This window comes from Balaenoptera ricei, chromosome 5 (genome assembly GCF_028023285.1).
Source record: "Balaenoptera ricei isolate mBalRic1 chromosome 5, mBalRic1.hap2, whole genome shotgun sequence".
Lineage (NCBI taxonomy): Eukaryota > Metazoa > Chordata > Mammalia > Artiodactyla > Balaenopteridae > Balaenoptera > Balaenoptera ricei.
Window position 1 is genome coordinate 28,614,713 of NC_082643.1, and position 14,919 is coordinate 28,629,631.

The window sequence follows — 14,919 nt, forward strand, 5'->3', positions numbered from 1 at the left end:
ACAGAATCAAATCGACTCATGTTAAACCATGGAAAGAAAACTCATTTAAGGGACTTTAAAATATTTTTATATGTAAAGAACAATTTCATATATTTTTAAAATTTTCATGAGCTACATTTTCCCTTAGGGAATGCTTCAGTGTCAGACACAAATTTGAAACTAACTATTCTATAAACAGCATTAGAATTAGGATAAACAGCAGATTATATTGGTAATCGCTGACATAATATCAGGATATAGACAACCCTAGGGTAAAAAATATTTCATGGGAGTACAATAATTATGACACAATTAATTACATTCCCCAAATCAGAATGGTTCTCATCACACACTGAATGCTAAGCTTATTTTGACACAGTTTTTAAAAAGCCCTAGTATTAATAGAAGAAGCTTCCTCTGGATAGAAAAAAATAATATTCTGGCCTATTAAAGATAATATCTATTGGTAAAACATAGTTTTGTTCCCAAACAGGCAGTAGTAAATCATTACTGTAATGCATGATCACTATATGAAATAACTACCTAATTAGTAAAAAATTGTGTATATCTTAAAACTTTTCAGTTCAACTGGTTTTCTTTTGATATAAGGAAAAATTTAACAATTGGCTCAAATTCATTTTAATAATTATAAAATATGTGAGCTTTATTATATGCTAAAGAAAATAAACATAGTATGACCCAAAAGTTATTTATTAAAGTTACAATAAAATACTTTTCAATGCATAAAAAATTGCAAAATAATTGATGCATTTTTCAATAAAGATACCAGATTTAATATTTACTGACAAGATAAAGATATGTTTAATGACTTTTGTTCTATTTCAAGGTCACCTTATTGAGCGATACATCATGAAATCAATAGTTGTACATCTAGGAAATTTACCAATGGAGCTCTCTTCCACAGGTGTGTATATTTTAATTTGTCTCATGTGGGTATCTCTTCCATTCTGATGATTGGCTAGAACAGCAATCTGTATCATGAATGTGCGAGTTGGCTTCTTATGATTATCAGTTAAAGGAACGTGAATCCAGCCACTTGGTTCCACCAATTCAAGTTGCTGCCAAGAAAAGAAAAGTCCGATTATGTTTTCACCCAATGAATATAATTTATTATAATGAATGTATTCTAAAGTTGACTTATAATTAACATTTTTCTCACTGAGAGCATGACAATATAATAAACATTATCAGTTATTGGGCACTTTTACCATGGTCCATTTTTACAGTTGTTAAGCACTTAACATGTACCATCCTTGTAGACAAAATAAAAATAGAATTATTTGCAATCTTAGTATTTGTAGAAACGTGTATAAGATTTAGACATGTATAAATGTATAGGGCCAATGAAAAACCATGCTGATACAAGTAAGAAAAGACTCTAAATGCTTAGAACATAATGCTTCTGGTATATTTTATTTCAAGAACCATACCTCATATATCCAAACTCACATAACAATAAATCAGATTCTATATAAACTACAAGAATATTAACAAAAGAAAATCAGTCATTGCACAAGTATCAGACAAAGCTTTTTTTCTTGGAAAATAGTAAGTGATTTATCTATCTGAATGACAATCTAAACCTAAAATCTAGGTTTTAATGTTTTACAAAAAGAAATGCCAGATAAACTTAAAAAAATTTTTCATTTTATTGGGACTTCCCTGGTGGCGCAGTGGTTAAGAATCTGCCTGCCAATGCAGGGGACATGGGTTCGAGCCCTGGTCCGGGAAGATCACATATGCCGCGGAGCAACTAAGCCCGTGCACCACAACTACTGAGCCTGCACTCTAGAGCCCCCGAGCCACAACTACTGAGCCCACGTGCCACAACTACTGAAGCCCACGCACCTAGAGCCCGCGCTCCGCAACAAGAGAAGCCACCGCAATGAGAAACCTGAACACCGCAACGAAGAGTAAGCCCCCGCTTGCCGCAGCTAGAGAAAGCCCATGTGCAGCAACGAAGACCCAATGAAGGCAAATATTAAAAAAAATTTTTTTTCATTTTATTTTAACCAAGAGTCCAAACTATCCTTCCTTTACAAGGGATGAAAAATTATAAGTAAAAAAATAAACCTAAATTTCTAAAATTTTTCCTAAAGTTATGAAATAGTTTTTAAAAGATAAATATAGATTTTTAAATTATCCTAAATATTGGACACAGATGAAAAATACGCATTACAGAAAATACAGGTTTATCTTATCAACCCAGCCCAATGGCAATGAATATCAAAGAAACTAAATCTGGACTCCATGAGTTACTCTAGAAAAACAAGAGGCAAGAGACAGAGAAACGGAATACTAAAAAAGGTAGTTATTTTTAAGAAGGAATAATTTCCTCCTTTTAATTACAAAATATAAGAATAAATGAATCTCTACCCTTTATGGTATTGTCAGTCAGTGGCTTTTTATAAACTTCTATTAGCACTAACTTAAAATAATTGAGTCAGAGACCAGATATATCTGGTTTCTATCACTAACCTTTTAATCATTCAGGCAATAAATAGTTACTGAGTACTTAAAATGTTCAAGGTATTATTGTTAGTATAGTTAGGCATACAAAACATAAATTAGGCCTGTTTTCACACCTAAAAAGTGCTTAGAGGCAGACAAACAGTCTCTCTGGTTTCATTCAGCTTCTTCATGTGTAAAGTAAAGGGAATGGACAAGTTTTCACCCAATGTCCTTTTCAGCTCTGACATTCAATGATTCTAAATAAAAGAAGAAAGATGCGGTAGGCAGAATAATAGGCCCCCAGAGATGTCCATGTTCCTCCCCAAATCCCCTGAATACATTAACTTACAACGGCAAAGGGACTTTGCAGATGTGACTAAGTTAAAGATTTGGGGATGGGAAGATTATCCTGGATTACCTGGGTGGGCCCAATGTAATCACAGGGTCATAAGAGAGACAGTAAAGGAGATGTGATGATGGAAGCAAAGGCTGAGTGATGCAACCACAAGCCAAGGGATGTGGGCATCCTCTAAAAGCTGGAAAAAGCAAGGAACAGTTCTCCCTTAGGAGCTCCTAAAAAGAATGCACCTTGCTGACACCTTGATTTTCATCCATTGGACCCATTTTGGATTTCTGACCTTCAGAATTGTAAGATAATAACTGTGTGTTGTTTTCAGCCACTAAGTGTATGGTAATGTTTTGTAGCAACAACAGGAAACTATTATAATAGATACACACAGGAGTTCAGAGGAGGGGGAAAGCAGCTCTGGTTGGGATAATCTATTCTCTAGGTAAATGTACAATAATGAATCTCAGTAGTGACCAAAAAGTAAAACTAAAATTCTACTCAACTCCTTACTAATAGAATGTTTTTGACAAATTCAACCACTATTTCTGATAGACTCAATGTTATTTTCAGAGTATTTTTTAAATGCTTCACTGTACTGGAAGTTATACTAAGATTTTACAGCATATGATTTGGGGCATGATATGTACAGAATTGTAAATGTAGTAAATTATTCAATAAATACTATCAGTAAACTAGTTCTTTAGAACATAAAAAGTTTACTGATCTCAGTCACTAAATGTACATTACAAAGTATGTGTAGCTGTTAACATCTCTTAAATGGCTTCACAATCAACTACATTGCCCGAAAGTCATAAACACCAACTGATGTGTCTACTTCAGTTCTATTGTGCCCTGTTTAAAATTCTCAGTCAACTTTAAAAAGTTATTATTCTGATACTGCCATATTTTAACTTATTTCATGGACTTAAAAAAACTCGAGTACACATGGTAGATATAATTTCAATGTTTTTTTCATAACAGTTTGATTAAAAGGTCAATATATTTTAAGCAAAATTTATTTACATTATTTTTTATATTTTTAAACAGAAAATTAATGAAAGGTAAAATTTTGCCAATTTAACTTTCCTTTTTTCCACCATATCTGATCTGGACCTCAATAAATAAAATTTTCATCACCATTAAAATGTAAATTTTTCTATATTCCTCCTTGTTCTTTCTTTTTACCATCTCCCTTTTTGGCTCTTTCCTCCATATATTCCCTCGCTTAACATTTTTTATTGGCATGTCTACTAAATACCAAAAATTCTGCTAACTATAGATGTAGGATAGGGGTTGGCAAACTTTTTCTATAAAGGACCAGACAGCAAACATTATAGGTGATGTGGACCATGTGGTCTCTATCATGACTACTCAACTCTGCCTTTGCAAAGTGACAGTTATAGACAATCTGAAAGTGAATGGGTGTGATTATGTTTGAATACTTTACTTACAAAAGTAGGACACAGGCTTGATTTGGCCCATGGGCTGCAGTTGCTGATCCCTGACATAGAGAATAGTTATTGATAGAGTCTACCTTCAGAAAGGTGACATAATTTCGTAAGACAGATAAGCTGTCTCAGTCAGGGTGGAGTCAGGAGACACACAGGGTATTTTAAGAGAGAATTCTCTAAGGAGGAATCAAGTTGCTAACTAGAGAAATGAAGAGGCCAAGGAGAATACTAAGGTATCATGGAGGGAACAAGTACCAGAAGTGCAGTTCTAAGGTTGGGGAACAAAGCAAAGAGACAAATTAAGACTGAGAAGTTCATGAGAGGGCTTGGAACTTAGATCTCTATGAGGGAGCTGTTGGGCTGGTGCTGGGTTTCTGGAGGAAGGGCCCTGTGGGGCTGGTATACAGACCTCGAGGAGGGGGTGCCAACTGGCTAGCAGTGCCGGTTTTTCAGATGTGTGGCTTCAGGAGTTGGTACAGTCAGCCCTCCATATCCATGGATGCAGAACCCCTGGATACGCAGGGCCCACTGAGCTGTGCCATTCTAAATATGGGATTTGAGCATCCTTGCATTTTGGCATTCATGAGGGATCCTGGAACCCATCCCTTGCAGATACCGAGGGACGACTGTACCATGAGAGTCAGAAAAACTGCAAACTGGACTCAAGCCTTGCTAGAAGAAGGACCTGCTGCTGTGAAGAAACATTGCTGGGATGATGGGAAGCAAACAGGGTTCAAACAGAAAGAAGCAAGTCCCCTGTTCCTCTTCCTGCCTTGCAATTTCCCTCTAAGGACCCCTTTTGCCAGAGCCTAACAGATATGCAAGGACTCCACGCACACATTCATTTATCAAATCTTTATTGAACACCTATTATGCACCAAACTATGTTCTAGGGACTGAAAATATAGTGGTAAACAACACAGCGGATCACACCTGAAAAAACTACTCAGAGTAGTACAAACAGATATAACTTAAACATGACAATAAGACTTCAAGAAAGAAGACATAATAAAAACCCTAGCAGTGAGGAAGAAACCAAAAACCAAAAACCAAACACACACAGTTAACCACACACACAGTTAACCAAAAACAATAAATTAATTTTTATAAAATAAAATGTAAATGCCAACACTAATTCCTCAAGGAGAATGCTAATGATTATAATAGTAAACTCTTATATAGCACATATTATGTGCCAGGTACTACTCTAAGAGCACTAAGTAAATTAATCTATTTAATCCTAGCAATGAGGCAGGTAATATTATTATCCTGATGTGACAAATGGAACAACTGAGACACAGAAAGTTTAAATAACTTCACCAAGGTCACACAGCTGGCAAGTGGCAGAGGTGTGATTCAAATAAGCAGTGAGATTCCAGAGTCTATGCTTTTAAACACTAATGTAACGTTTACATAATGTAAAGATAATTTAGTAATAATAATTTTGTCCAAAATCCTATATTATACCAAAAAAATAAAATAAAAGAAATATGGGCAAGAGAAAATTGGTCACTATCTCTTCACCATAACACAGTTCCCTTTATGTCATATACGTAACTATACATATACACATATAACATAAAAAGAACTACTAAAGGGAACAATAAGAGAATTAAAAGTAGGGTGCTGATTTCAAAATCTAGAGATTTCCTCTACAGAGAGGGAAAAAAGGAAATAGTATTATATAAGGACATGGCAGGATGATATATAGACAGCATAAAATGAGATGATAAAAGATGCATGTACCAAATACCACCTTAAAAAAACTCAGATTCTCTTGAAGATATTATGCTAGTGAAATAAGCCAGTGGCAAAAGAACAAATACTGTATGATTCCACTCAGATGAGGTACCTAGAGGAAACAAATTCATAGAGACAGAAAGTAGAACGGCAGCTGCCAGAGGCTGGGGAGGTGGAAATGGGGAGTTAGTGTTTAATGGATATGGAGTTTCAGTTTGAGAAGATAAAAAAGTTCTGGAGATGGACGGTGGTGACACCTGCACAACATTGTGAATATGCTAAATATCACAGAACTATACACTTTAAAATCATTAAAACAGTAAATTTTGTTATGTATATTTACCACTATAAAAAATGCACACACATAAAAACTCAGGTTCTTTCTTAGAGTCAAAAAAACCCCCAAATCATGTGGAGACATTGGAACCTTAAAGCACTGCTGGTAGAAACATATAGTGGTTCAGCCACTTTAGAAAACTGCCTTGCAGTTCCTCAAATGATTAAACACAGTTACCATATGATCCAGCAATTCCACCCTTAGGTTTATATCCAAGAAATGAAAACATATGTCTGCACAAAAATGTGTACACAGATGTTTGTAACAGCATTATTCATAATAGCCCAAAGATGGAAACAACCCAAACGTCCAGCAACTGATAAATGGATAAACAAATTGGGGTACATGCATACAATACAAATACTATTGTATTCGGCAATAAAAAGAAACGAAGCACTGATGTATGTAGAACATTGATAAACCCTGAAAATAAGTGAAATAAGCCAGTCATAAAGGACCATGTTCTATATGATTCTATTATATGAATGTCCAAAGTAGGTAAATCCATAGAGACAGAAAGTGGATTGGTAGTTGCTTAGGGCTGAGTCCTGGGGGGCAGGATGGGAAGTGACTACTAATCAGTACAGGGTTTTTTTGGGGGTGATAAAAATGTATACATCTTAAATCAGTGAATTGTATGGTATGTGAATTATATCTCATTAAAGCTGTTACTTAAAAAAAACCCTCAAAATCTAAGTAACTACATATTATCTTAAAAAGACAAATCTGTGTGTTAACGCAGTGATTAAGAAATATTCTAAATACAAGCAGATGGTAAAAATACATTTGACAGATGAAACCAAAAAGAAAGCAGAGACAAATATTAATTAAGTTTTTCTGGAAAAAAAGGGTGGGGTAGGAAGAGTTAAAATGTGAAAAAGAAAAATGGGGATGAGGAATAGGGCTGATAATTCCAGATACTAACATCTAGTATAAAGCTATATTAAATAAATGGTATGGTACTGCATTTCACATTGCAGGTGTATCAGAATGCATTTGGCTGCAAGTAACATAAAATCTAACTCAACGAGGCTTAAATGATGAGGACATTTATCACCTTACACAGTTCAAATACCTGAGTGTTTAACACAGTCACAGGAGAGGTTAATTCAGAAGCTCAAAAATGCTATCTAGGACCAAGGTGCTATGTTCCTTTTGTTCTTCCAATGTGGGTGAGCTAGCATTGTCCCAAACTTAATTTCTCCTAGACTTCTTCTCCAGAGGAAGAAATCAAGTACTGTTCCCCTCTTGGATCCCTTTTTTAAGAACAAGCACATCTTCCCTGAAGCTCTTATTAAATATCCATCCCTAAGTCAATCAGGAGAGGAGTGGAATCACCATGATTGGTTTGGCTCAATTAGGATTCACTTCCAAGGGCTGGGGAAGGTGGCAGCAGATGGCTACTTTCTGCAGGGTAGGGAGCTGAATAAAATTGGAGTTCTAACAGGAGAAGGTTAGGGAGAATGGATATTGAGTAGAAAACTAACATGTACAGTGAAGAAAGGATGGACTGATCAAAAAGCAGCACTGTAACACTGGTTGATTAAATGAAAAGTTTAGATATTAACTTTATACCAAACACAAAAGTAAATTCTTAAATATTTAATTTTAATACTATACAAATTAATAATCACAACAACAAACCTACAAGAGTATTAAAAAATTTACAGGAACATGTTTATAATCTTTTGGTAGGGTTCACCTTCCAAAGCAATTCAAAAACCCAAATATGATGAAAAAAAAAAAAGATGACGACATGAACATCAAAAATATCTACAAGACTAAAAGAAAATAAAAATACAAATAGCAAAGTGAGAAAAAACACTTGTAAATTTCACAATGAAGAACTAATATCTCAGTAATAATATAAGAAAAAAATCAACACTAACAGAGAAATAGACATACACCACGCACATGCCATTCACAAAAAGAAAAGAGAAATGCAATGGACCAACAGACACAAGGAAATTGTTCAATCTCACTAATAATTAAATAGATACTATATCTATCTATCTATCTATCTATCTATCTATCTATCTATCTATCTATCTATCTATAAAATGTCTACCAGATTAGCAAAGATTAAAGTAATTACAAACACTAAGTATTGGTGAGGGTGAGGGGAATGTATACTCTCATAGACTGATCTGGAAATTAAAAAGGCATAATAATTTTTTTGAAAAGTAATTTGGCAACTCCACTTCTGAAACTACAGGGAAATACTTAAGACAGGGCACAGAGATGGTAGGTATAATAATACTCCTTGGAAGCAAGTTAAATGGCCACCAGCAGAAGGGTGGTTGTGACCAGCCCCTAGGATGATCCCTGGTAATTCACGGCCTTGCGTAGTCCCCTCCTACAATGAATCAGGGCTGACTTTGTACAACAAATAGAATATGTCAGAAGTGACTATCGGCAGATAGGTCACAACAGGCACTGCAGCTTCTGCCTGCATCTGTTGGATCATTCTTTCTGTGGGAAGCCAGCTACCATGACAAGAAGAAGCCCCATGGAGAGGCCCATGTAGAAAGAAACCAAGGCCTCAGCCAGCAATTAGCACCAACCTGCCAGCCATATGAGTGAACCACTTTAGAAGTGGATCCTCCAGTCCCAGTCAGCCTAGCTGACATACGACTGCAACTGCATGAAAGACTCCAAGGGAGAAATGCCCAGCCAAGCTCTTTCCAAATTCCTGAACAGAAACCATGCGATTATAAGTGATTACTGTTGTTTAATACCACTAAGTTTTAGTGTGATTTGTTATGCAGCAATAGTAAAACAGTGACTAATTATGGTACATCCATACCCTGGAATACCTGATAGCAATTCAAAATGATGTATCTCTTCATATGTTTGCAGTTATTTGCAGCTACCTCTGGTTAGTTTTAAAGAGCAAAGTACTAAATAACATGTATTGCATGATCTTATATATATGATTTTTTTGTATGGATACAAAAGTCTGAAAGGATATTCACCGAAGTATAAATAGGAAATATCTATAATGGTGAGAATATGGATCATTCTCATTTTATTAAGTTTATGTCTTATCTATGCTTTTCTCAATAAACGTATTTACCTTATTAAAAAATCTGTTTGTAATTGGGTGGTGGTTGGGAGAGGAACTCAAAAGAGGAATAGTTTCAGAAAGTTTCAGTACCTGATTTTAACATGTCATTGACTGTATTCCATTCCTCCTGTAACAGAATCCTCCTTCTTGGTGAGTTCAATATCCACAGAGACGATCCATTTAATGATCCAGATTCTCCTCTTCAACTTCTTCATTTCCAATAATTTTTATCATCACTCCACTTCAGTTATCCCTCCTCCACCATCATGCTCTATATTGGATTACGGGCAGTAGCTGCAAGATCGCTGACATCTTGACTTCAAGCATCCCCATCTCTACAGCCCAAGTCACCAGCTTTCTCAAGTGACCCCACTGCCATAGCATCAACCCTAGCCAAACAGCTAGACTACTGATTCCATCTACTTTTTTACTGTTCGTTAACCCATTCAATATCTTCAGTTCCCATTTTTCCTCAATGATACCCCACAATTCGTTATGATTATCAATCCCTTTATACACTGAAATCCAATGTTCCTCTCTTACTGCTTCATACTTTTCTGAGGGAGAAAACAACAATCCTGGTTAAACCTAACTCTCTTCCTGTTCAATGTCTATTGGAGAAAAATAATCAACATGCTGACTGGTTCTCACTTTAAATTTAAGACAAGTATATATGCAAGTATATGTGTAGCACCATGCAAAATTCTTACTATATTCCTTTAGAAAATTTGCTTTCACTGTCTCTGGGATAGCTGTTTCTGAGCTTCTCCTCAAATCCTAACACCTGCTCTAATCTTCTCTGTCTGAGCTGATATCTGATTTCACTAAGAAAATAGAAGCAATTAGAGAAAAAAATTACCATCTTCCCACCAGCTGTTATACTGTAGTTGAACTGCCCCTGCATCTTTGTGAGAACGGTTCTTCCGTTCGCTCAATAGATCCCACCCTTTCTTTCCCAGCCAAAGACTCTGCTCCCACCGTAGTCACTACCTCTCCAAATCATTTTCTCTTGTCCCCTGGATCACTGTCATCAGCATTACAAACGTGCCATATTTGTCATCTTAGACATTAAAAATAAAACCCTTTCTTAATCCTATGTCCTCTTCCACATACTGCCCCAATTCTATTTCTTTTCACAGCAAAACTCCTTTAAAAGTTTTTAAATTTTTTCACCTCCTAGTTATCTTTATCCCACTCCAATCTAAACTGTGTCCACACACTGAATCCAATCTTGTCAAAGTCACCAGTGACCCCGCATCTTGCCAAATCAGTTCTCTCTCAGAAGAATTCTTTGATATATTTTATTATTAAATTCTAGATTTCACCTAACTATATGCTTGACCATGATTTATTTATATTTTAAATTTTAAGGCTTTTAAAGCTTTATATAACATCATCAGTTAAACATTGTTTTGTACACAAAATATATAACATGGTTTATTAAACACAGCAAGAGAATTTGTAAGTGACAGAGAAAATAACTGGTAATTCAGTAAAGATAGATAAATTTAAGGTTTAATAAAGTTAAGACTTATTAAAGCTCAGCTAAAAAGGGTACTTGAAATTATGTGCTTAAAAATACATCTACCTGAGTGAGCTTGGAAGTGGATCTTCCCCAGTTGAGCCTGTGATGAGACTGCAGCCCTGGACAACAGCTTGATTGCAACCTTGTAAGGTCCTGAGCAGAGGATGCAGCTAAGCTATGCCTAGACTCTTGACTCACAGAAATTGTGAGATAATAAATACGTGTTGTGTTAAGCCACTAGGTTTGTGGTAATTTTCTTACACAGAAATAGAAAACATTAGTTCTTTTATTTGCAATGGTAGCAAATAAACAATAAATATTGAAAATTTTATATAAGACTGGTGGAAATTCTGCATTCAAAACACTGCTTTACAGGTGTTTATAACTAACCCAAACAGCTATAATAAGCTGAGACAATTCTTAGTGTTAGTTTGAAATAAATATTTCTTCAACATTTCATTTCACTTCATTTCATTACTTGACCATGATCTTGTTTGGTCAATTTAATTAGTTATTTATAAAACATGTGTTTTAGGGGCAGCCTACATAGTAGGTATTCCACCTAGTGGCAGGACAAGCCATGTGATGGCCCACAACATCAGCACTGCTGCCAGCCCAAAGCCCACCAAGTCACTTCTGAATAGGAGCTACTACCTTTCCTCAACATTCCTTCCTTGATATCAGCTGCTATCAGTGAAAACTGTTTATAAATACAATCCATTAGAGTTTCTCTATGAAGTGATCTCTCCGCCTGGCTCCAGGATCTTCTGCTTCCTATCAGCAACCTCTAAGTCACAACTCTACTCTGGTTTTGATTAATTTAAGGGTATCCTCTAAGGATATATATACTCTAAGGATATATATAAGTATTAACTCCACCATAAACAAAGCTTACCTTAAAAAAAAAAAAAAACCAAAACAAGAAGTCATTTGTTAATAAAAATAACATCAAATATTAACTACAAAGCTGTTCACATATCCTTTCCTACTGCTAATCACAGATCCCTGGAAAATAATGGAATACAGAACAATGACTTGAAAGTTGCTTCAAGAAAGTTGCCCTCTGCTCTCCACTCTCACTACCTTCTGCTCCTTCATTAACCATAGCTGTGACTTGATGAAATTCTATAGAACCTCAATATGAGAACTCTTACCACAAGAAGCAGCAGATCCTGGCATTTTAACCATCCTTTCACTTAGGAAGGAACAGAACCAGTTAACAGCAATCATGACCTACTTGTAGCAAAAGAAAGTCTAATATGATCCAAAAGAAACTTCAGAAGTTCCAAATGTGTTAAAAGTAAGGATACCACAAAGACAGCTTAACAAGAAAGACAGAATCCAACTCAAAGAGCTCACTATGGAAAGCAAGCTCTTTTACCCTAGTGAAGGGACCACCTCAGAAGGTCACTTTGAGGTCAAAATCAGTCACTCTGCTACAGAGGGTCAAGATATTAATTCTGGACTTGTAAGTCTGAAAACGTTTCTATGTAGAGAAATTTCCTCCAGAAAGAGTTCCTGGAGAGTTAAGATTACATAGTTTAACTGGTCTTAAAGTTACCTGTTTAAAAAAAAAAAGAGGCATAACAAAAAGACAAGACCTAGAGAGAGTGTTCTAATCTACATGAACAATTCTGAATTACACTTGAAGTCAATGTCAATTAAAAACAATAATTTCATCAAAAGCCAAAATGGTAAAGAAATGTTAAGAAGAAATTGCAGAAAATCTTTGGAGGACAACAACAAGTTAACCAGACTTAACTACCATTAAAAAGAAAAACAGATAAAGGTAAATACGTGCTAGGGATGTAATGTACAATATGACAACCATAGCTAACACTGCTGTATGATACCTAGGAACGTTGTTAAGAGAGTAGGTCTAAGAGTTCTCATCACAAGGAGAATCCTTTTTTCTTCTTTTCACCATCTATCAATACATGAGATGATGGACGTTAACTAAACCTATGGTGGCAATCATTTCACAATATAAGTAAATCAAACCATCATGCTGTACACCTTAAACTTATACAGTGATGTGTGCCAATTATTTCTCAATAAAACTGGAAAAAATAATAATGTCCCTTTAAGACAAGAAAAGAAGAATAGCCAATATAAACAAATACATGCACACATAATAAAATTATGATTTAGTTTTGTAAAAAGAGGGAGAAAAGACTTATCTAAGTAATGAATAATTAAGAAATGATAGCAATAGATAAAAATATGTAGTGCAGTGAAAAGGACATAAGACCACAGATGTCAAAAGAAGACCAAGATTTGAATTTCGTGTCTACTCTTGAGTTTAAGCAAATTACTCCTCTTTGGTAAACCTTTACTTCTCCATCTATCAGGCTGAATCATATGAAATCGTCATTTTTGTAGATCATAAATAAGATTAGGATAAATTTTATTCCCATATAATTTTTATGCTTTCTTCATAAGAATGTTGTAAGGTAATAAGATAACATAAATTTCATTACTGCTAAATCCACAGGGTCCTTTTCACTTCAAACTTTCTTACCCTTTCTACATAATTTGATGCACCCTCTTTACTGAAATGTTCTCTTCTTGTGGCCTCTGTGATTTCACCTTCTTCTGATATTCCTCCTACCTTTCTCATCTCTTCTTTGTCTTTCTGGAGACTCTTCTTTCTCTTAAGTGTTGCATTCCTCACAGTTCTGACCTAAAACTAGTCTCACAATACAGAGTTTAATCTACACAACTGTCCTATACGATTGTATCCAGACCCATGACTTCAGGTACCTTAAATGGCTATATGCTGATGATTCAAAATTTTATATTCTCTTTTTTAAGAGGTAACTTTTAAAGGTTCTAGGGCAAAGGATAGCATTATCTACAGAAGACAAGGCAAGGCAAGGTAGAAAGATTCCACGACAGAAGCCACACCAGAGAGGTCTGGACTTTAAGTATATCTCTCTTAAATCCAAGAGAATGAAGTAGTTTGAAGCAGACAGTGTTCCTACTGAGAATAACGATAGGCAAAAAATTTTAAATCATCACTTTAGAGTTATCAGAGAGCCGCTAAAACAAAGAGGACTAGAGGATGCCAGGTTCTGGTGAGGAGAGAACCTCAGGGAGGTTGCCGGTCTTTCTGTACCCACTTTAACCATAGGGGCATTTGTTGATTCTAGGATGGGGTAAGATGCTGCAAATCATGGTTTTGCCCAGATAGAGGGTTGCTTCTTGAAGTCAGAGAAACATGCAGAGCTATGACTAGTGGTCTTTCAGAAAAGATGTAATTAGAGACTTCAAGGGCTTTAAGCACATGGCCTATTTTCCCCTCAAAATATTTGCCACATTGTGAAGTTGTCTGGAATGGGAGGCTGAAGGGATAATCAAGGGGTCTCTCAGAAGAAGAGTGGAGTTTCTGGCAATCTCTCAGGGTTGAGGAAACAAGTCTGAGAGTCTAGAACTTGCCCAGTGAACACACCAGGCCCCTAAGTGACAGCCTTGAGTGGCCATGACATAGGGGTATTACAGAACAGAGGTAGATGGAACCTTACCAAAGCTGCAGTACAGCCGCAAGTCAACTCAACTTGGAGGCTGAGAGGAGTAAAGCTTCTCAGCCCATCTGCCTAGCTCTGGAAAACTGAACTCTCTAGAAAAAGAAAACAGCATCTAGAGTGGCACTGTCCTATAGAAAAAGTGTGTGGGTCACAAATGTGAGCCATATATGTAGTTTTAAATTTTCTAATAGCTACATTTTAAAAAGCACAAAGAGCACAAATTAATTTTATATTTAGAGTATCCAGAATATCACTTCAACGTGTGATCAATGTAAAAAGTTACTGAGCTATTTTACATCCTTTTTTTTTTTTGTACCAAGTCTCCAAAATCCAGCATTTTACACTTATACCACATCTCAATTAAGATTAGCCAAAAGCCACATGGAGCTAGTGGGTACTCTACTGAACAGTACAGATCTAGAGTCTAGTCTAGCAATCAATCAAAAATTACTATTATTAACAGAGTTAAGAA

General features: G+C 35.7%; 1 protein-coding gene across 5 annotated transcripts in view; it reads right to left on the bottom strand.

The window, feature by feature from the left end:
- Positions 1 to 14,919, bottom strand: part of ANAPC10 (anaphase promoting complex subunit 10) — a 104,760-nt gene that overhangs the window by 29,849 nt on the left and 59,992 nt on the right. For 2 of the 5 annotated variants that reach the window (XM_059922553.1, XM_059922554.1), the window contains exon 5: positions 687 to 1,058. The exons of 1 other annotated variant lie outside the window; for it this stretch is intronic. In XM_059922553.1, the coding sequence (XP_059778536.1) occupies positions 828 to 1,058 (231 nt within the window). In that variant the 3' untranslated portion in view covers positions 687 to 827. Of the gene's footprint in view, positions 1 to 686; positions 1,059 to 14,919 lie in introns of those variants that run through there. 2 more of the 5 variants (XM_059922555.1, XM_059922557.1) reach the window with 2 other exon arrangements.